The 24315-nt window shown below is 36.7% G+C and overlaps 2 protein-coding genes across 2 annotated transcripts in view; one reads left to right on the top strand and one right to left on the bottom strand.

Annotated features, from left to right (window-relative positions):
• Actr3 (actin related protein 3) overlaps window positions 1-17869 on the bottom strand; it is a 67324-nt gene extending 49455 nt beyond the window's left edge. Inside the window, exon 1 of the mRNA XM_004836093.4 lies at window positions 17441-17869. Coding sequence (XP_004836150.1) covers window positions 17441-17484 — 44 coding nt within the window. The 5' untranslated portion in view covers window positions 17485-17869. The remainder of the gene's footprint in view (window positions 1-17440) is intronic.
• Window positions 17565-24315, top strand: part of LOC110344231 (uncharacterized) — a 61387-nt gene continuing 54636 nt past the window's right edge. Inside the window, exons 1-2 of the mRNA XM_021237521.2 lie at window positions 17565-17570; window positions 17619-18145. Of these exons, the coding sequence (XP_021093180.1) occupies window positions 17565-17570; window positions 17619-18145 (533 nt within the window). The remainder of the gene's footprint in view (window positions 17571-17618; window positions 18146-24315) is intronic.

Here is a 24315-nt window from a genome sequence, read left to right as displayed (position 1 = left end):
TCCTTTATTTACTCATATGACAAAGAAATCAGCAAAGTGAGTACTCATTTGACTAATTGAAATGGTACAAAATGGTCACACAACCAAATGGATAATCCAAGGTTAGAAGCAGGTCCAAAAATAAGAGGATCGGGCCAGAGATTTAGCTCAGTGGTTTTGCTGCCTGCTGCGCAAGGGCAAGGACCCAAGGTCGATCCCTGGTACCAAAAAAATAAATAAACAAACAAAAAAAAAAAAAATAAGAGGATCTTGGCAGGGGTAAAACCTATTGGGACAGAATGCCAGCACTGCCATTCAATGTTGGAAATTTTAACAGACAAAATGCTACAAGGTGTTGTGAATTACACAAATGATTAAGATACTAGTAAAATTTCTGTATGCACCAACAGCCATACTCAAAATGTGTTTATTATGACACCTCACTATTAGAACTGAAAGCATTCATAGATCTGCAGTACTCAGCAGGGCTTACTCATAATTGCAGGAATGTAAAAGACTGATGGAGAAGCCCTGGGTGTGGGCTTGAGATTTGTAGAACAACAATGACATTGAGATGTGATTTCCTTCAAAATTCCTTGAGGTTAGCCAGGAGTAGTAGCACACAACTATAATCACAGCACTTAGGAGGCTGAGGTAAGAAGATGAGTTCGAGGCCAACCTGGGCTCCATAGTGAGTTCAAGGCTAGCCTAAACTACCACTCACCAAAAAAGAAATGATAATCTGGCTGCTGCTATCTGCTCACTGTTTGAGAATTTTGTTGCTAATTATCAAGGAATTCACACACCATCTGAAAACATGACTATTGATTAACATCTTGCAGCATTTCCAGGTCACTGTAGCTTTAGGCAGTATATGCCAAAAAACCTTCAAAGTACAGTATAAAAATATATGCCCTGGTAATGCAAAGAAATATTATACTTTCAATTTAGAAATTTATCCTGGAACTCAGCCACCATGTCTTTATTTGTATAGTAATAAACCAAATGATGTTGTGAAAAGACTTGTTGCTCCCATCTCTCAAACAATCTGAATGTGACATTCAACAATTGGTTTACCAGTATCCAACAGAGGTTACATTTGCTAACAGAGCACAAGGTGACCAGCATAGGAACTGTAAATAAAACAAAGCAGAAATTCCCAATGAAATGCTGCAATTTCAAAACAGAGAACTGTATAGTACAATCTCTGGATTTTAGCAAGATATAACATTGGACTCATATATGGCAGAGATAAACTGGTACTGCTGTTGTCAACATTATACCATGATGGAAAAATAAACAGGGAAACCTCAACAAAAATGAAGCCTAAGAAGGTAACTTTTTATAAAACCAAAGGCAGAACAGATGTTGCTGAGTTATGCAACAACAATGATGTTGGCCAATGGTTGTGTTTTACTTGATCCTAAAAATGTGTGGCATATATAGTTTGATAGTTTACAAAGAAAATAACAAGTGCCAAGTACCACAGAGAAATTTTCTTTGAGGATTGGGAGTGGAACGCATAAGAGATCATTTGCAACACAGGAAGAACACAGTACTTCTGCCCAGGGAACTATGGAAAAAAATTGTGGAGCTCACTGTGAACAGGCGAGGTGCATGCTCATGACATGTGCATGTTCAATGCACAAGTTTCACTTATACTGATTGCACGTATGTTTTGTTTTCCTGACCTTTTTTGTAGGGCGAAATTAACATCTTTTTGGTTTTCCTGTTGTCATAGTAGGTCTTTGTCATGTTGCAACTGCCTGTTCACCTGTCAGGAATTTCTGTGATGGACTTTTGTTTGTACATACATTGTAGTTTACATAGGTTTTTATTTCTGATGTTATCTTTTAGGTTTTGTAAGCAAGTAAACAGCTGATGTGAAAATGATGACATCTATTCTAAGCACTCACTACATATTTGGTATTTTACTGATACCTTATTTTCCTGCTGAGTGCACATGTACAATATAGTGAGATGCTCTTGACAAAAGAGGAAGACAAGAGAAGTGACAAGAACAGCCTGCCACACAGGAAAGGAAAGCTAAGCATATGAGCTGTCAGTGTGAGATGTGTGCATGGAACATCTGGTTGTCATGTGTTAAGACTGCTTTGGGTGTGACAATTAAAGAAAAAATTATTTTTGTTGTAGAGTTCTATTGATATTTTCATTGTAGTACATACAAAAATTTATTTCTGGTGTTATCTTTTAGGTTTTGTAAGTCAAGTACAAATCTGATATGAAATCTTGATGTTTATTCTAAATCCACAATACATATCAAGAATTTCATACTTTCTTTCATTGACATTTTATGTTCCTGTTAATTATACCTTGTATAAGAGCCTCCTAATTAATGTCATTATATTGTATACCTAAAATGTACCAATAAAAATTAAAAAAAAGAAGAACCACCTGACAAAACAACCAAGACCAGCAAGATATCAAGTATGTCCTACAAAAAGGCCAGGCAAGCAAAACACATGTGCTGTCAATGAAAGGGATACGTGTGTATGGAACATGTGCTATTGTCATGTGTGAAGACTGCCTGAGGTGTGATAATTGAAGTACAGATTATTTTTGTTGTAGAGTTCTGTTTGTAATTTTCATTGTAATTCACATAGGAATATATTTCTGTTATTTTTTTAGACTTTGTACACCAAAAGTCAGTGTTGAAAATTTTGGCGCTTTTTTAATAAACAATAAGTATTAAAAATTCAACTTTATTTTTTGATATTTTTCTGTTAAGTACTCATTAACATAATAAAACTCATAATATTAAATAATTCATCATTAGAAATATTCTAAAGAACAAATTCTAAATATATTTTACACCCACACAATGCCTTTTTAACACAAAATTGACATCATGGGGGGGCGGGGGGGCTACTTGCAGTGTTGACACTTTCCAATAAATTCAGTGGGTTTTGGATTGCAGTCTGACTATTCCTCTCTAAAAGGTTCACCATCACTGACCTAAACTTTAAGAATACAAAAGATCTTAATGATTTAGTGCAACCCATCTCGTAAAATCTCTTGATACTGGACTGACAACCACTAAATTAAAACTGAAAGAATTCAAAAAGTAAAAATTAAAATTAAAAAAATTTAAAAAAAAAAAAAGAAAACTCAAAGAATTCTACCCCTACATGAATGAATTGGTCTTACCCTTACCATACCATAAAAATAAAGTACAACACAAATAATTTTACATAAAATATAACTATCTTATTTTAATTGAAAACTGAGGTTTATAAATTAATTCCAGTGTGTACTTCCATAATGTCAACTTTCAGCTTTGCCATAATTTTCTTCAAAGTATGCCAAAACTCAAAAAGATAATTTGTGTTAGGAACTTAAAAGAATGCAGGTTAATTCACAGGAAAATTTTACAAGTATAAAAAGACAATATTAGCTGTAAAGATAAATAGTAATTGTTAAAAAGCTCTTTCAATTCCCTGTATTTTTATTACATACAAGTAAATGTTTAACTTGACACAAAAAAGACTGAAAAGACTGTTAAGTGCAAGAACCTATATTGCACTGTATCAACAGAAACAACCTTCTCCCACTCCTTTAAGGCCTAACCCTTAAAATGTAGGGAGAAAAGAAAACATATGGACCATAGAATCAAAGACATGAGTGCAACACGCCACCATTTACTAGCCCATGATCATATACACAAGTCTATGATCACAGACACAGATTCCTAAATACATAAGCAATGACACTACATTCACAATGTTGTCATAAAGATTAAAAGAGGTAACAGCAGATGGCACCAGGTATTTAGCAAACATTTCCTTCTCCAAATGACTTTTTCCACAAATCTCCTTATATCCTTCTATTCATTCCTATAATTATTCTTTCAAAGATAACATTTTCCCAGGCCTTTTCCTGCTATACCCATCCAACTTACTGCAGTCAATACTTATCCCATGAAAGAAGGCAGTGACAAAAGACTACAAGTTATATGACTCCATTTATGAAAAATGGCCAAAAATAGGCAAATCCATTAAGACAAAAATTAGTGTTCATGAAGGGCTGAGGGCAAAGAGAATGGGAAGTGACTGCTAATGATATGAGGTTTCAAATGTTCTTAAATTGTAAAAATGGTTGCATAATCTGGTGAAAATACTAAGAACCACTCAAGTATACACTTTGAAAGGGTAAATTTTAAAGTATGTAATTATATCTCAAAAAAATGTGTTTACAACAGACTAAAATGCTAGATTTAGCCTAAAGCTGTATAAATTTAACTTTTATGACTCAATAATCTACACAACTGACAACTATCCATCATCAATTCCAAAACATTCTGCCTCATTAAAACCCTTCTGAAATAAGGCAAGATAAGCATAAATAAGAAATACTCCCTGTGGTCCCACAGCTCCTAACAAATATCTCAATCCCAAGGATGGCAGTTTCCTAACTGAAATTATGAAACTCATTTCCTGACTATCCTCCGTAAACAGAATAGTAACTGGGCATTATTAAATACTATGCATGAGGCTATGGCTTGAAGAAAGAATGAGTAAAAGAGACACAATTCCTGCCAACATGAAGCTTTCAATTTAGCTTATATATCTTACACTGATGAAGTTTTTCTTCCTTTATGTCACTTTTTATTTATGGGTTCCCCAGGATTTGATAGAGTTTAGCTATTTCATAAATCAACCTCCAAATACCACAGCCTTATTGATTTTCCCAGTTATATACTAATTATTTCACATACAATAGTTTCATTTCTGGAACTACTATGGCTCAAGTATAAAATGATGCCTTAGTTTTCTGTATAACCCACATTGTTCAGCACAGAACTGAACACACTGCTCAGAACAGAATTGCAAGTGAAATATGTAACCTGATTACATTCAATATCCCTGTATAATAATTAAGTATAGCTACTGTTAATCGGTTTTAAACATCAATTATTTTGCTATAAGCTTTATATTATCTCTAATCTTCATTAAAATCCTGTAAAATGTTGTCTCTATACATTAAGAAACAGTGGCCTAGAGAAGTAATCACGTTCATGAAATAGTAAAGCAAGAATCAAATTCAAGTATTACTCAATTCTAAAGTCGACAGTCTTTTGTACTGTTTCTTTAGGTATGAGTGGTTACTTCCAAAATAAAACCAGAGGAAAAAACTCATATAGTTGATCATGCTAGCTATGTTATCTCTAGCAAGCAATTTACAGTGTGTGTCAGAGTATCCTCATTTGTAAGACGTAATACTCCCTACCTTGTAGGGTTAGATACCTAATGAATTAATACATATCAAGCATATTAGAACTATGCCTAGTATACAATATGCACTGTTGATTTCTTAAAAATCATCATAAATCACCAAAATGAAGTCAACAGATATGCTTCCTATCTTATAAGCCTATGTTACAACAACAAACGATGGCTTCACACTACCTACAACATAAATAACCTAAGTGAGTGTAGAATTCAAAGAACTTCCAAACCTCCCTAATTTGGTTCCAACATACCTATTCAACTCACAAAGCACTTAACCTACCATGTGCCTCATTCTATCACTACTTTATTATACCATATATAACATTCCAGTCATGGAACTACCTAGCATCCTCAAATTCAACCTTTACTTTTCCCATCACTTTTCCTCTCACTCTTCTCTTACCTGGTATATTAGTCTTATTTCTACCTATCAATAATTTACTCATCATTAAAGGCCAACTCCATTTATTATTTACACCAGAAAAAAAATCCATCTTTCCTAGAAAATACTGATTTCCTTTCACCCGATTCCAAAATGTTTCATTTATACTTTTAAGGGTACTTATCATATTGTATATTATTTGCATACATGTATACATGTAAGCTTCCTAAAGGCAAGCACTATTTCCAATATCTTTATATTACTCAGAAGCACCAAAAGTATTCATTTACATAACTGATGCTTACTAGACATCTACTGAATATCAATTTCTCCAACTATAAGCAACCTGCAGGCAAATATTACTTCTTCCCTTCCTACTTTTACATACCTATCTATAGATAGATAAAACAAATATCCCATTATCTTCTGGGGAAAAAAATGAGTGCAGCAAGCTCAAATTATTTTAATTATAATTTCAACCAGGCATGGTGCCACACACTTGTAACATCAGCACTCTTGGAGCCTGGGGTAAGAGCATTGAAAGTTTGAGCCCAGTCTGGGCAACTTACATACTCACCATAACCATGTCTCAAAATTAAGAGAGGGAGGGGCCCATGAGACACAGCTCAATGTGAAGGCCTTGAATTTTATCCCCAGTGCCAAATCAATCAAACAATCAATCTTACTGGGGAAAAAAAACTAGAGTTTTTGCACTTTTGGAAAAGAATGTGTTAAACTGATAAATCAGTAAAGGATCAAGCAGTGATCAAACAGAAAGAAGGAATTTTAGGTGATACAAAGGAAAAATAGAGAATACACTTACCTTTCCATCCTCATCTCTCTCATTTCCCCTACAGTGAGAACTATAAATTTTTTCTACCAGAATCTAATCTCTATGCCTATTCTGAGTGACTTATCACTAAAACTTCAGAGGAGGCAAATCCACACAATCCTAAATAAAAAGGAAACCAATACTAAACCATCACACTATACCTACCACCTCTTGTAAAAACACGGCCTGTGTCCAGCAAATCTGAGTAAAAATCAGAACTTTATCAGTAATTTATTTACTTAAGACTTGGAGACTGAACATCACTTTTTTGACTGAGGTACATCCCCAGCCTCCTTTTTTATTGTGAGAAAGGGTCTCACTATGATGCTAAATTATCCAGTCTTGGCAACCCACCTACCTTAGTCTCCTGGAGGGCTGGAATTATAGGTGTGCTACCATACACAGCAGAACCTTAAGAACTGTCTAAGTGACAAAGGGACTGCTTGGAATTCATACTGTTAGGGTCTGGCTGCAACATCGTATCCTGTAGTACAACTTTTGTTTCATAGACTCCTGACGCCTAACCTCCCTTGTTCTCTGCTCCTTTTCCAAACCTGATTCTCCAAGCCTTCTTATCAATTCCACGATCCACACTAAATTCCTTCACTAATTCATTTGATTGCATTGGCGAGAATAATTTTCTTGGTGTTATTTGCATCCAAATTTTCTGTAAGGCCACAAATTACATTTCTCTTGTTCCTTCTCACACTTCTATCAATTTAAAAAAACTTGTTTCTGGGCTGGGGATTTAGCTCAGTGGTTCCACCACCTGCCTCGAAAGTGTAAGGACCGGAGTTCAATCCCCGGTAACAAAAAAAAAAAACCTTCTTTCATTTTTTTAAAAAATCAAAGTCTTGCTTTTCTTAAAATAACTTTTCCTGACAGGAAGCCAAACAAGACAGGCAGGCTACTCACACATACTGACAAAGGTAATCACGGAATATTTTTACCCTTACAGTAACAACAGTAATAGGTAAGAATAGAGTTCATTTTTTAAAATAAAAGATCTATTTCCAAAATCTGTACAGCAGCTTAAACTTCCTTTGAAAGGCATTTTGGAATACAATTCTTAGTATTTTATGAATAACAAGTTAACGAAGAAAAAAGATAGGAAAGAAGCCCCCTGCCCTAAAAACTCTTTCCCTTGCTGCTATCTCTACATTTATTATAAAGAAAAAAAAATTCTGGGGTGCTTGTTTTTTGGACACAGGGTCTCGCTGTGTAGTTTAGGCTGGCCTGATCTCACTGTGTAGCCCAGGCTGGTCTCAAACTCACAGCAACCCTGCCTCAGACTCTTGAGTGCTGGGATTACAGGTGTGTATCACCATGCCTGGCTGAAGCAAATTTTTAAATGAAGACTTTCAAACAGGATACAAGATTTTATTAAAATACTGTGTACTTTTGAAATAAAACAATCATTTATTCCAAATATCTTTTTAATTCTATTTATTCTATTTTAGAAAAAAATACTTTCTAATAACTCATGTGTCTGTTAATCTATGCAATCATTTCAAAGTCAAATATCAAGTTCTCTGCATCTAATTTTTAAAAATTCCCCTTTTAAAATAATCTATTTCCTTAAATTCTATTTTTTACTCTCATTTTTGTGGTTTTTGTAATCAATGGGAATAAATTACTTGTCTAATACACGGGTCAGCTGATTATTCTTTTTTTTTTGGTACCAGGGATCGAACTCAGGACCCTGCACTTTCAAGGCAGGCAGTGGAACCACTGAGCTAAATCCCCATTTTTAAACTGCAAATTCAAAAAGACATGCTTTCATTTGATTCTCTTTTCTTTGTGGTACTGGTGATCACATTCAGGACCTTGCATTTGCACAGAGTGCCCCTGAGCTAAATCTCCAGCCCCACACTTTCATTTGGAAGTCATCCAAGACATGATCAAAAAATAAGGCAAATATTTATATCAGTAAAATGTATTACAGTAAAAAGACACATTGTGATTAACGCCCTCAGAATAGCCTCACTTCAAACACACTTACGCCATTATTCTTGCCACTCACTCTGTGAAGCAGTTCTATTAGTACTCGTTCCTGAGCGTCTTTAGTTGCACTGTCATGGCTGCCTTGATAGACTTAATGGATTCAAAACACTTCTCTTTTAAGGTCGTTTTGACTTTAGAGAAGAGCCAGAAGTTGTATGGTATTGGATCTAGTGCATAAGATGGACGAGGACACACAGTAATGTTTTTACAAGCCTGTCTTTTCACTGGATAGACACTCACCTTTTTTTAAATCATTCCTCATAAAAACACAAAAGAGGACTTCTATAACTGCTTCAAAAAGTGGCACAAAGAATGGAATTGTTTGATTGTTTGACTAGATGTAGATGTGTTCAAACTGAGGAGTATTTGTAGGCGGATTAAAGCAATGTGTCTTTTACTGTAATACAGTTTTAAACATTTAACTTAATTTTGATCACCCTGTGTTATGCAATTTAGGTACCATATCCTTAATTGAGTTGTCCTGAGCTAATTAGCCATTATCAGTTTTGCCACGTTTAGATACAATATATATCTTTACAATATAATTCTGTATCATCTAACTTGCATTTGTTACATGTTAAATCAAATCAATGAACTGGTCACTAAGACTACCCTCTGTATTTCCTATTTGTACTAAAATTTACTAGTTCTATATTTAGAAGTTTGTTTTATTTTTAAAGTATGGATGTTTAAGATGAACACTCTCAAAATGGGTTAACAATTTAACCACTTTTGTTCAAAATGGTATATCCCAGCTAGTGGTAATCTTAAGAGTGGGCTTTGCAAGACCACCTCAGGACTGTAGATCAACTACTTAATATGCCAGTTTCCTCTTTAAAATAAGGGTTTTAGATATAATAGTATCTACTTTACTATAACGGAAGTCCAAAGAAGTAAATCTCTGAAACAATTAAAAAACCATTTACCTTTTTTTAAAAAAGCATTCATTTTATGAACAAAATATGTTGTGACATATGCAGAGGGCAACATTTTCTTTAAAACCAAGTACAGAATGAGTAGGTTTAAAATGTTATGTTGGAGAACATATAATTAGTTTTTCATTTGTCATACAATATACAGTACCTCTGATAAAACACTAAGAAATTCTGATGCAGGTGTTGCACCAGGCCTTAACCAACGTTATCTTAACTATAAATAATATGCATATTATTCCATGTATTAAGAAATTTCTACTATAACTCATTCAAAAAATTAAGATAATTCAACAAATTTATCAACTAAGAACACTCTTCAAAGACATTTCTCACTGTGAATTTGTTTTACTGTATTTGTAAATAAAATGTGAATTAAATTATTTGTTTTTTTAAGTTCTATAATTCTATATGCATCATTAAGTTATTCTCTTAATTCATTAAAGCAAGTTTCACAAACATTAAGTGCTACTTTTTCACCCTCAAAGTACCCAAATTTTAAAAATACAACAGAAGCACATTACACTTAGTTAAAATAATTTCTAAAAATAAAGTAAGCCAATACTTTGTGGTCTATTGTAGACCAACATTAAAAGCAAAGTTTACATCTTCACAGTTTGAAACAGGCCTTTAAAGTCTGCACTCAAATTCCCCTTTCAGGACTCATATTTCCCATACAAATCCTTTATGCACACTAAATACTGAAGACAAGGTAAAGTCAGCCTTTCTCAAGACAATTGCATTTTCACAAAGAACAAGATACCTTAAAGCAAGAAAAGAGTGTTCAAAGATGGAATGGTTCAGCATCAAAACAAATGAATATTCTCAGGTATGTGTTAGTGGTGGAGAGAAGAAGGGTAAAGAATACACAGACTACACAAATTCAAGACTGTTCCTTTCCTGGTTGCAAGGAGTGGGTAACAATGACCTGAATTTAAATCAACAGTTGGAAAAGATTTAAGAAAGATCTTGAAGCAAAGTCATTAAAATTTCACAAAATGAGCCTTTAGAAAAAAAGATACTGTCTTTTGTTCTAGTAATAGACGATTATGTATCTTTTATGTTTTATCATGTAAAAGCTCACATAAAGTTATAAAACAGCACACAGAGTAAGGTTAATCACTATCCCACTTTAAAGTACCAAATTTAAAACAATCCAATAACCTGACCTCATCATGGATTGTTGAATAATTCACGAATGTTATAAATACTTAGTAAGTTATACCACACATATTTGTAGTGTTATTATTACTTAACTGCTTTGCTTTTTTACACTTGCTGCTATTGCAGATACACAGTGTCATTAAAAAGATACAAATTCCAACAGAATTATAGGGGAACATTCAAATGCTTTTATTAACTAGTAAAAATTTGTTGCAGGAAACATACTGCTTGAAGCTATATTTTTAACCATTCCATACCTCTGCCCCCAAGCATTTAGCTGATTCTACCTGTTAGGGGAGGTGGAACATAATAGACAAGGGAAATTTAACCCTAACAAGTTAAATTCTTCTAATTAAGGATTTTGCCTCTTAGAAAAAATGAGATGAAACAGGAGACTGACAGGGTTAATGATGACTCACCACAGTCACATATGCTCAATGTTACTGTGATGCTCAAAAAACTGGATCATACTGGATTTTTAAAAGGAACACTGATATTCATTCTTTCTGTTCTTTTCTCTTTGAATTCTCATTTTATCAGCTGCAATTTATAAATTAAATTATGATTCCCAAATCTCCCCCTTCATTTCAGCAATTCTTATATTTTTACTTCCTCAAGGACACTTACAATTATAATTATAGATCATTACAAATTCAACAAATTCCAATTTTACTCATTTTCTTAAAATCAATTCTCTTATTGTACCAACAACTCAAACTCAAAATCTTGCCATCTTCACAGAAGCCAATTTAAAAATCCACTAGAACCAATTCCTAAAACCCAGCTATACCTTCTTCCCAATCTCTAGTATCAACAACACTGACTCTAAAAGATAGGCAGGCCAAGGCTTGCAGAAGATAAGAAAATAAGTTTGAGACATTGTGTTAAGATCTCCACAAAAATTGGGATTATTATAATTACGACGTATTGTGTTCTATATGCTGGGTATGGCACTGAACTGTTTTATGTTATATATACGTATATTACATACATATTATATTATTATAATATGTAACATGTAATAATATGTATGTTATATAATAATTACACATATATATTATAATTATGTGTATATATTATAATATTACATATATTATATAATATATTACATATATTGTATTATTATATTGTTATATATATGTATATTATATACAAACATGTTATATATAGTATACATATTTCATAAGGTAGATACTATGCTCTCCAAATTACAGATTGGAAAAATACGACTTGCCACATCTGAGGTGCAAAAAAAAAAATCATACAACTATAGTAAGTGGTAGGACATGAACTCAAAAAAACAGCTGACCACAAAGTCCTTGCTAACCATAAACAATACAAAATAATGTTATTGCCAAAAGACAGATATAAAGAAAACAAAAGAAGTAATCTTTCCAAATTTATGTCTTCTGCTACATCTCCATAATATTCTATTGTAGATTTTCTGCAAAGCTGGTGCTGAGTGGGCTGCTTTGGAATCATCTAGGAAGCCCATTTAAGTGGGTAGATATTCTTAGGCCCAATCCTTCAGATTCTGAGTCACTGGGTATGGGCTGTCTCTTATACATAGTTTTGTATATATTTTTTTTAAACCACAATTCTAATTCCTGTTATTCATTCATTCAGTAAAGATTTCAGTTTCTACTATGCACCAAACCCTATAGTTTCATCCCAATCTCTTCTATAATTGGTTCTACTGCATCCCATTATGCAAGTATTATCAAAAGCCCTATTATCAACATTTCATTCCTCTATTTGAAGGTTTTTATTGCCTATCAAATAAAATTATTTTTCAATAAAAGCTTTGCTGACAGTACCTGGTACACAGTAGGTGACCAATGAATGTTACCTTTTCATATTACATAATCTAGAGTTACATTAGGTTTTTACATAATCTTCAATTCATTAAAGGGAGCAGTGCGACATATGCTAAGAGAACTAAATACATGAAGTAGCTACTCTTCCACTTCAGCTGTATCTACATAATATGCTTTTCTTTCCCTTTGTAAAATGCTGTCTTTCTGTGCATCTACCCTAGTCTTTAAAATAACTCAAATCTGACATTCACTAAAACCTGCTTAGCCTCCAGAGCACAATCATCTTTCTTCCTTTGAACCTAGAAAACAGCTATTACTATCTGAAAAATAAATATCCTAACATTTGATTGTTAACTATCATCCTCTAATTTTTAATGACATTAGCTCTTGTATATTAAGATTCTTGAGCACAGACATATCAGACGTTTTCACTATAATTCTAAGGGTGACCTGCTAAGCATACAGTAAGCCTAGATTTGACAGTACTTGTTTTTCTACCTGTTCAAGTCATCCTCAAATTACTAACAATGAATGCTTTGTTCCTTAAGTACATCGTAAATCCCAAAACCAAAAATATCTAAATGATTCAAACTTACCATAGGGCCGGGGATTTAGCTCAGTGGTTTTGCTGCCTGCTGCGCAAGCTCAAGGACCCGAGTTCAATCCCCGGTACCAAAAAAAAAAAAAAAAAAAACTTGCCATAGGCTCAGCTTCTACTTAAAGAGGATACTACAAACACGTGATGTTAAGGTATCTTAGGCAAGTAATGTAACCTCTCTAAACCTAAATATTATTGTCTATAAAAGAGAATACATCTCAGGTTGATATGAAAAGTTAATGAGATAATATAAAGCATTTAGCACAGGGTCTGACATATAATTCTTGCAAAATGCCAGCTACTATTATTTCCTGAGGAAAAAAAACTAGAAAATAAACTTTTTCTAGAGATTAAATTTAAGTAAAGCAACAAGGAAATAGTTTAGGAATTTACATATCCAGGGGGGAAAAAACTAAACAAAGACAGAAAGATTTCTCTAATTGAATCAAATTCTGTAGGCTTATTATTTTTTATAAGATCACTTTAAACAGGAATAGGGTTAACTTTACTAGTCAAAACCCCTCAAAACAACAAAACCCCAATGTGTAATGGTAGTTGTGAAAGGGGCTCAAGAATCCGTGCGGTCTCGGGGCCAGGAATTTAGCTCAGTGGTTCCACTGCCTGCCTGGAAAGCGCAAGGTCCCAAGTTCCATCCCCGGTACAAAAAAAAAAAAAAAAAAAAAAAGAATCTTTGTTGTTTAAACAGTATATAGGGCCTAAACAAAGAATGTAGGTCCAAATAGCTGCTCTTAACCACCTGCTGATTAGATTACAATAATAAAGTAATTTAAATTCTCTAATCCTAGTTTTTCACTTGCAAAATAAAGCAAAAATAATTGTCACAGTTAAACAAGGTAAATAAATTCTGGTCACCAGGTTCTTGGTTAGTTAATGAATGTTTTCCTTCTGTGTTTAAAAATAAAAATTCTGAACTTAGGGCCGGGGATTTAGCTCAGTGGTTTCGCAGGCGCAAGGACCTGAGTTTGATCCCCGGTACCAAAAAAAAAAAAAAAACCTGAACTGTATTTAATAATAACACTAGAAAGTTCACTAGATACAATCTATGTACAATTCAAAGACAACATAGGTATTTCAACACAAAATGAGCAGGCAGAAAAGATCATCAGTAAAGGAGAAAAGATTTTAGCTAAATAAGAAAATCTGATTTCTCAACAGGAGTATGTGTTACACATGAAACAGCACGCAACACATAAACCACCAAGGTTTAAGAATTCACTGAATGCTTTTCAGTTAATAAGATACTATGAATGTTTCTGCCTTTGGAGATGGATAAAGAAATAGCATTATTATTAAACATTACATACAGAATTCATGTAAGAAATATGAGCTTCCTAATGTATGCCTTTCTGCATCTACCTCACTCCACCCCACTACTCTCAAACAAGATCACCCTGATCAAGTAACTTCTGGAATGTGCCCACAGAATGAATTAAATACACTTCTCATTCACTGATTCCAACAAAATATTTATGCTTACATTTTTAAGACTATTGCAAAGTTAATTAGGAAATTTCTTAATTCACTCTACATCAGAATACATGCAAGATTCCTATCACAAAGTGATATTAATCTTTGCTATTATAATCAATGAAAATAGTTTGTCAGTGCATTGTTTCATCAGGAAAAAAGACATCAAAAAAGTAAATTCAAAATGAAAAGCTCTGTAACCCAGCTATGACACAATAAAAGTACATAACGGGTTCCCTTATTTGGGATGAATGTTTTAGAAACGTGGGTTTCTAAACAAAAACACACAGAACCAACCAAAAAACCCACTTAGGACAATTTTACCTTTCCAAACATAACAATTTTTTTAAAGCTTTAAAAATTGCTTTCTCATCAATATAATTTAGTTTTGGTTTGGTGCTGGAGATTGAATCCAGGACCTCTAGCACGCTAAACATGTACTGTGCTCTACCACTGAGCTACACTCCCAGTCCCTGCAGTTTAGTATTTAAGTAACCAGCTCTGTCGATAGGAATCAATGTGCCCAAACTTTATTCTACAATGTTTTTCTAATATAGACAAAAAAGCATGTAGATCTGTTATCGACATGGAGTATTTCTTTTAAAATTCTTTCCAAAATGAGTATTTTCATTCCTGACCTGAATCTAGATGTTCTTTTATGCTGAATTATCACTAATTGAGTAATTATAATTAGAGACCCAAGGGATGAATGCATTCTTTAACCCATAATGTATAAATTATTGGTGCACAATTTGCATTTGAGAACCACAATATTTCGGAATGTAAAAACTTTTATTAAGCCCATTCTTAGATGCTTATTTATCTCTGGCCCAATCTGCTATCCTTTATGTCCTAATAAAGCTGAAGGTGTATTTTCCTAAAAGTTGCATTTAATAGGGAACTGGGAAAGCTACAATGGCTCTGACAATCAAAAAAAATGAAACTCAAAAAGAGGGAATTTCAGACTGTGACAGATGGTAAAAAATAGTAAGGGAAAAGGGGGACTTAATCAGTTCCAGTCAGATGATAATGAATATGCAGTTAACAAACACTCCTCTTGCAGTGAGACCAAAGGAGTAATGTAATAATAAAGTATAGTGAGATATTAAAATAGAAATATCCGACATACAGACTGAACCCCTCTCCATTCTTTCCAGTCACTCAGCATGTATTTCAAATTCAAGGTTGCCCTTTAGAAAAAAAAAAGTTCACTTAAGGGCAATTAAGCTCAATGAAATATCTCATACACTAATTCAAAACTAACCAAAATCGTACTCCGAATGGGAAAATGGAGACAGAGAAAGTAGCATCCTACTTAACATGTTATTTGAGCGATAACTATACTATTTTACTGACGATCCAGTAATTTCTAAAGCATAATTATGTAGCAGCATTTGTCACTTTACCACAACATACTTGAAAAGTCCAATTCACTTAGGCCAAAATTAGTTTCAAAACTGATCCTCAACATAAAAACTACCCACCAATTAGACTAAGAAGGGAATACTGGTTCATGGAAATAAGACTGGATTTTAAAAATTAACTTTAATAAAATGCACAGAGTTCCAAGGCAAAAATAAGCTAGTGTTTTCCAAGGGAAAATATTAAGTCAGTTGTTTCCTGATGCCTGATGAGTATTTTAGAAACTGTCACGCTAGCATAAAGTTATAAGACTGAAGATTAGAGAAATTTTACAAAAAGTAAATTTTGAGGGGAAAACCACCTTTTACGTAAGGATAGTACGTTGAGTAAATAAAAAGGGGAGAAACTAACAATCACGCCCCACCCTCAAAAAATGTTTTGGCGACTGAGATGTAATCAGTACAGGCAAAAAGAAGACTAGAAAGAAAAAGAGAAAAGGAGAGGGCAAAGGAAAAGCAAGCAAGCAACTTACAATATTTCAACATAAAGCAGTCATTCAACATTTTAAAGTATTGTGTACTGGGTAAATACAGTGTGCTGTAACCTTCTAAAATGTCTATTAATACAAAAAGATCACTTTAAAGCTCTTCTTTATTTTAGTAAGGTGCAGTACATACATATCAGGAACAAGTACTTGCACATTAAGCAAATTCCTTTATACCTTTATACCTTGTGCCTTCAAGACACCATTCAGAGAATGAACATATACAACTTAAGTTTTCCAGGGTGCGCCACTTCCCTCCCAATGGAACACAAGAATATTTTATGTTCAAATAAACTGATAGCTAGGACCGGTAATTTAGTCCCTTTGCAACCTGCTTAATTTTGAAACTTCTAAAAAGATGTGTTCACGGTGGAAACGAAAAACTACCTTATAAGGCTATGAAAGACTGAAAGCAGGAAGCGGCTTTGACAAAACTAAGGAAGTTGCAGCACGCTTGCTCACTGGGGGACTTTTTTGAGGCAAGTGAAGTAACACATGACATCTTTCTCTCAAATTAAAACGTGACTGGGTTCACCGGTAAAAACGCAGTGGCAGATGGAAATGACCGGGAGTGGAGTCGTAAAGAGGAGGTGGGTGGTCGGTCCAAGGAAAGCCCCACGCTAGGTTCCCATTTTCAGAATCCGATTCTTCCCTTTCCCCACCCACACCCCAGGCGCTGTTATCACAGCAGTCGTGCAAAAGCTACAAGGAGCGCTTCTCTTTCCTAGCTTCTCCGCCAGGCCGGTCCCCACGGTCACCGGCAGGAAGGGGCAAGGGAGGAAAGGAAAGCCGGGTGGGCCGGGCTCGGCGCCCACCCCGCAGAGCCTGCAGGCCCCGGGCGGCGCTGCCCACCGCGATGGGGGAAGGGCCGGGAGGGTCGCTCAGTGCAGCCGCTCCCAGCCGGGCTCTCGCCGGCGCCGCAGCCCGGGCCCCAGCTGGACGAAGCGGGGAGACGAGGGAGGCGCTGGCTCCGGGCCCCAACCCTTGCAAGCCGGGCTGCTGCACCATTCATCCCCCGGCTTCCTCCCTCCCCCGCCATTTTCCTTCCTCCGCCTCAGTTTCCCCAGCCCAGCCCGTCAGCCCCCTTACCCCGTGCCACAGTCCACCACACAGGCCGGCAGCCGTCCCGCCATCTTCCTCCGCTCCTGCTGCTGCCGCTGCCGCCGCCGCCGTCTGCTCCGTGCTGCTTGGGGCCAGGAATTGGCGGCAGGAGATGGGAGCTATCTGACCATCCACAGCTGGGCTGTCCTCTCCGTCCCAGGGGTAGCTGGGAAGCCGAAGCAGTAGCCTGAAAGCAGCAGGCTGGGTCAGCAGCTACCACTTCCGCAACCCAGGCTGGCAGGCAGTCCCCGCCCTGCCCCGCCGCGGCCTCCTCCCCCTCTCTCTTTTCTCCTCCTCACTCCTGCCCCCACCCTACAACTTCTTCCCCTCACGCCGCCTTTCCCCGGGAAGCCAATATGGCCGCCGGTGCCGACGCCCGGCCAGGCCAGGCCCAGGCGGCGAGCGCTCCCCCTTCCGGCTTCGCCTGACGGGGGGAGCATGCGCAGTGAGGTGCGGGCGCGGGCCGTCGCTAAAGTCTGACGTTCGGAGAGTCCGCTTCGGGTTTTCCAGCTGGGTAACCACGGAGAAGCTCACTTCAGCTTCCAGGTCTGCTTTCGGAAGCTGGAAGGGGCTCCTGCGTTCTACTCTTACGTTTCAGTCCTTTTATGCTACAGTGAAAAAGGATTGGAAAGAAGTGTGCCCCGCAACCTTACAAATACGGAGAAAAAGCTCAAGGACCCGAGTTCGATCCCGGTACCAAAAAAATAATAATAATAATAATAATTACGGAGAAAACATTATCATTGAAAACGTTGTCAGGCCGCATGCAGCCATTCTCGTAACTCGGGCAGCTGCTTCTTTGGGTGGAGAAGGGCAGTGTGAGAGCGCGGGTGAGCTGAGAAACAAAGGCTTTAGAAGGCAGCGCCCCAGGACAGGCCTCTCAGAAACGGGTCTACACAGCTTACATAAGTGGGCCTTTATTTAGTCTTCTGGATGATGACAAAGCTTTCTCTCTGGAATAGAGAGGCTCTAGGATCGGGATGGTATCTGGGATCCGTGGAGGAAAAGAAAATTTTTAAAATTACAACCTGGAAAGCCTAAAGCAATGGACCAGAATCACCTGGGAGGTTTGTTTAAAAAACGTTGCTGAACGACATCTGCGGAGTTTTTGGTTAATCAGGCAGTAGTGGGGCCTGAAAATTGGCGTTTTCATAAATCTCCTCATTTCTCAGTTTGGAAACCTCCAAGTTTAATACCTTTCCTCCCCACCAGGCTTCTCTTCTGGTAAACCTTCCTGAGTTTGTTGATAGGAGACTAATAAAAATATATTTCATTAGAATGTTTTACTCAGTACAGAAGATGGCATAATGTATTAATCTGGGCGGAGGGGCAGGAATACGGAATTTTCATTCATGGATTTGACAAAAGTGTTGCTCACCTACTCCGTTGACTATATTAACCAGAAATATTCAGTGGGGCGTGAAATATATGAGGACTCTGTTCTCGCAGTTTACAGATTAATGGAGAAACAGACGAATCGTATTAAGAACAATAGGAAAAACGCAGAAGACTACTAGAAATGGGGGTGAGGAGTAGGAGAATGGAAAGGAGGTGGAAGATAGGGAAAACTTCTCTAACCAAAGACTATTTCAAAACTAAGGCCTAAAGATGATAGGAGATAGGGGAAGAGCTGAGGAAGAAAGACAGTCTGTGTTGGCATTAAGGACCTGAAACAGGGATGGCTTCTGCCACAAATTGGAAGAAGTGAAGAGAGCCTGGGAAGATGCAATGGGAAGCAAAGCCAAGAGATAAGATAGACTTAAACAGTGCAGGAATTTGGAGACTGCTGTAAGAGCAACTTGATGCTATCGAAAGAATTCAGTCCAAAAAAATGCTGTGGCTGCTTTGTTTGAGAATGGATCCCCCAGAATCTCAAGAGTTAATCATACCTTGTGTACTGGAGTTCAGGGTGAGAATGATGTGCAGCCCAGCATCCAAATGAAATCAGATAAATGGAGAAGAGACTCACTAAGGAGTGTCAACTTCATCTGGTGTCCAGTGGGTCTATGGAAGATTACATACGCGGTTTCTCAGACATTGTCTTCAAGAAGTCAAACAGAAGTGGTTCTTTCAGACACATCACCGTTGGGTTTTCCTTTACATTTTAGAAGATGCTAGGTTATTTGCTGCTCTTCCATTACTGGATACTTAGGGTCTATGCTAATGGGGAAGCATGTGCTTCAAGATTAATTCTGACAGAAAAGGTGAGTATGGCTTTCTTTGTATGGGTAGAATAAATGGTTGTTTTCACCAGTTACAAGTAGTTTGATTAAGTTGGGAGTGAAGAATCCTACCAAAGGGGTTACAAGGTTAGTGCTTAAGAGTTAGGATCTTGAAATCACCCAGGGCAGCAATGCTGGTGGCCCTCAAAATGGCTACCTACACTCTGGTCTTGGGTGGTTATCGGAAATAGTTACATCAAGAGTCAGAAACCTGAGTACCTGCAGGTCCAGGGTAGTAATATGAGTGAAGTGGGCCGTGAGGAGGGTGTTATAGTGCACAGAGCCCATGCCCTGATAGAAGGCTCTGAATCGCCAGAGCCTTTTGTTTTTTGTTTTTTTCCTTCCCCTGGAAAAATCTGAAATCTTTATTTTTATCTTTGGTAACTGGATGGTCTGAATGTGTCCCTCAAAGTTACTGGAAATGTAATCCCTAATTGCAACAGTGTTGAGAGAGTATCTTTAAAGAGGTAATTAGGCCTTGAGGGCTCTGCCTTCATAAATGGATTAATACGGTTTTCTTGGGAGTGGGTTCCTTGTAAGAGCATGTTTGGTCCACTTCCCTTTCTAGCACCAAAGGGATACCTTCCACCATGTTATGACAGCAAGAGTGCCAATCCCTGGATCTTAGACTTCCCAGCCTCCCGTATTGTGATAAATAACTGTTCTTTATAAATTATTCTCTGGTATTCTGTTATGGCAACACAGAACAGATTAAGTAAATAATTGTTTTCTTTTTTCTTTTTTTTTTTTTTTGATACCAGGGATTGAACTCAGGACCTTGTGCTTTCAAGGCAGGTGGCAGAACCACTGAGCTAAATCCCAGGCCCCCAAATAATTGTTTTTTTATGGGTCTCATCTGACCTGTGGGCTGCTATTTTGTCACTTTTAATTTTAGAGACTATATATGGTTTAGCTGTCTGTTGCCTTCAAATAGGAAGCTATGTACTATCTCATTTCAAAAGCATGAGGAAACCTATTAGTCTCTCTCACAACATAGTCAAGTTGGTCCTGTGTTTGGGAATGTGGTAACTTGTTGGAAGCATTTGGAAGCTTCCAGTGCTTGTTAGAAATACTATTTGTACTTGTTCCTCATAATCTGTCTACCCAAACACTCTGTTTGCTTAAGATTCCTTTTACTTCCTGTTTGTTACATATGAAATTGGTCAGCCTCTGTCCTACTATGGTGTCCTAGCCTTCCTAAACTGCACAGAGCTTTCAGATGTTTTGACAACCAAAGTATTTCTGATCACCCTGTTTGCATATAGACCTCTCCTGCTCATTATTCTCCAAACCCAGTAGCGGAGAATGTTAGAGTTAGAAGGCCTCTTAAGGATTATATTGCTAGAAAAAGTGAAAAGGAAAGTAGTGGTGAGTGGATGAGGTTTATCTGACTTCTCTACATTCATTTTCCCCTAGTAACACCCCAGTGTCCTTTTAGCTCAGATTACCTGGATGTTTGGTTCTTGTCAGTCTCCACCTCTGGTTCCTACCCTTGCAAGCATCTGTCAGTCTTGTAGTATCCTTCCGATAGATCTCCTTTGGCTTCAGTTAGCCATAGCCAGTTCCTATTACTTGAGACAAATTTAAGAACTTTATGTGGGCCAGAGATTTAGCTCAGTGGTTCCGCCACCTGCCTTGAAAGCACAAAGTCCTGAGTTTGATCCCTGGTACCAGGAAAAAAAAAAAAAAAATACAACAACAAGAACTTCTAAGTAATACAGAAGCACAGAGAGTTTTAAAATGTTCCAAATGTCTTAAACGAGAAACAGTCCAGATCAAGACCCAATTCTGACACCTTTTCAGGACTTTTTTAGTTACAATACCGTAGTGTTGTTTTGATAAATATACTGGTTACCATAACATTTCCTAGGTTATTCCTGTGCTTTTAGCTAACTTAGCAATTATCTTTGGATCTCAGTGTCCAAGAAAATCACATCACTCAATCTCAATTATTTTAAAATGAGAAACACTTATTTTTAATAAATCAAGTTAGGTTGCTACTATAGGGATGACTATTTGCAAATTAGCAGATTAATCAAATCCCCAGTGAACATTGATTAAAAGCAGATAAGTAACCACTCAAGATGTTCTTGCAGAGGGCTGAGCCTGGTGGTGCAGGCCAATAATTCCAGCACTCTGAGAGCCTGAGGCAGGAGGATCACAAGTTCAAACCCAGGCTGGGCATCTTAGCAACTTGGTGAGACCCAGTCTCAAAAATTAAGAAAAAAAAATAGTGGTCAGAGAAAGAAGCTGAGAATCCTGACCTCTGCCTTCCCAAGATTTGTGATCTTAGACAACTTAGTGTATAGAGAGAGCACTGGCTTGGGGATTAGGGGACTTGAATATGAACTCTTTTCAGTTACTCTGTTTCTTCATCTATAAAATTAACAAAAACACTTGCTGCATTGCAAAGCTTACATTTTTAAAAACATTATAAATTATAAAATGACCTTATGGGCAAATCAAGATGAATACGGTTTAATTATTATTTTTTACTCATTAATTAAACGTTCAAAATATTGTCCTCTTTACAGATGTTGTCTTGGCTGTGGACTTACTCGTTTAATGCTTCCACTGTGCAAAATACTGTTAGAAGCTCTCCTTCAGACTTGCCTTCCTTGAATTCCTTTAAATGTTTTCATTGGTGGCAAATCTTGGCCCTTTGTGAGTAGATTTGATTCTTGGAATTCCCCGAAATCATTTCTTTGGGACCATCATTTCTTTGGGACCATGTACATAAAATGGCAGATCAACTAGAGCCATTTTTTAAAATCAAAAAATTTGTGTGGCTATAATATAAAACTGATTTTTAGAGTTTATCTCTCTTTTTTTTTTTTTTTTTTGGTACTGGGGATCGAACTCGGGACCTTGGACTTTCAATGCAGTCGCTGGAACCACTGAGTTAAATCCCCGGCCCCTAAAACTGGTTTTATATATGATTTATAAACTTCCACCATATCTTAAAATGAAGTTCACTGGTCACATCCTGTGTACCACAGACTGAATGTTTGTCCCCCCCAAAACATTCATATGTTGGAATCCTAATCCCCAAGGTGATGGTATTCAGGGAAGAGAGGCCTTTGGCTATTTTCATGAATGGGATTAGAGCCATCATAAAAGAGACTTCAGAGAACTCCTTTGCCCTTTTGTGAAGACAGCCAGGTATAAAACAGGAAGCAGGCCCTCATCAAAAAGAATCTACATGAAATTTGATGTTAGACTGTCCAGCCACCAGAACTTTAAGAAATATAATTAAATTGTTGATGAGTCCATGTTCCTTTGCTATAGTAATGTGAATAGACTGACACTAGGATAAAAAGTATTCATTATGTTTAATTGCAATTGAAGATATGTTATAGAGTAATATATCTGTACAGTGTAAGAAAGGAACTCTAGACCCTTCATTGCCTGCAAGAATGGGTAAGTTTTTAAAATGTGGCTCAATGTGAAAGAAAATAGTGGCTCAGCTTAGAAGAAAATATCAGACCTCTTCCACACACACACATACATAGACACATCTTATTTCACATATGAAAGCAAATTCCAGATGGATTACAAATCTTTAATGTACAATAAAATCCATATTTCTTGTCTTGGACTTCAACGCCTTCCATGTTTTGGTACTAACCTCCCTCTCCATCTTGTCTCCCTGATACATTAGCCATATGTCATTTACTCGCTGCTGTTCATAAATACCAGGCCATTGCTACCTGCATATTCTCCCTGAGCCTCATCCATCTTTAGTTATTCTTGAATCAGTTATCTCCTCAGAGAAGCCTTTCCTGATCACCCAAAACCAAAGTGGCCTGCCTCATTCTCTCCCTGTTATCATATTTTAATTCTTGAGGGCAACTAGCAATCTCTTCCATATATCTGTACTAACCTAGAAGGACATGGAGACCCTAAGATTGATACTTATACTTCTTCCTTAGTACCTGGATTTTATTCAGCTGCCAGTGTGCCCAGCTAAAAAAGCTACATTTCTCAAATTTCCTGTACAGCTCGGTGTGGCTATGTGACTAAGTTACAGCCAGTAAGATATGAGTAGAAGTAGTTCAGAAGAACTTATGGAAAATATCTGTAAAGAAGACTCATTTTAGAGAAGAGCCATTATGCTTTTTGCCTTCCACCTTTCTTTCTGTTTGGAACAACAGGTAAGGTACCTAGAAATCCTAAAGCATTATAGATGATTAATTGACTTTGAGACTAAGAGTCGTCCTAAGGAAGGTAAATAGAAGGAGCCCAGGTTCCTCCTCATGACCCTGGAGTGCCATATTAGCCCTGGTTTCAGACTTTGGATATTTCAGAGAAAAATAAACCTTAGTGTTTAGCCACTGTTGTGTAGCATATTTGGTTATGTGCAGCTGAATCGACTAAATGGTAATACCATGATACAATGTTAAATGCAACAAAAAGTAATATCAGAGGATATAAACTCAAATATTTATAGTTGATGGGCCAGTAATATAGAAAGATAGATCAGTAAAAATATGAGTAATCGGGGGTGGAGAGGACATGTTGAATTGACAGTGTCAATCATCATCCTCAAAACAATCCCAAACACCATAATCCCAAATGTTGAAGTTCCAAGAGATCAAAATACCTAAACTAAAATTGCTAAAGTTTGAATCCTCCAATTAC

Source organism: Heterocephalus glaber, unplaced genomic scaffold (assembly GCF_053883595.1).
Source record: "Heterocephalus glaber isolate CG9 unplaced genomic scaffold, H.glaber_assembly_v1.0 deba00000347, whole genome shotgun sequence".
In the NCBI taxonomy this organism is placed as follows: Eukaryota; Metazoa; Chordata; class Mammalia; order Rodentia; family Bathyergidae; genus Heterocephalus; species Heterocephalus glaber.
Note: the sequence above shows the minus strand (reverse complement) of the source record. Positions and strands in the feature narration are given on the sequence as shown.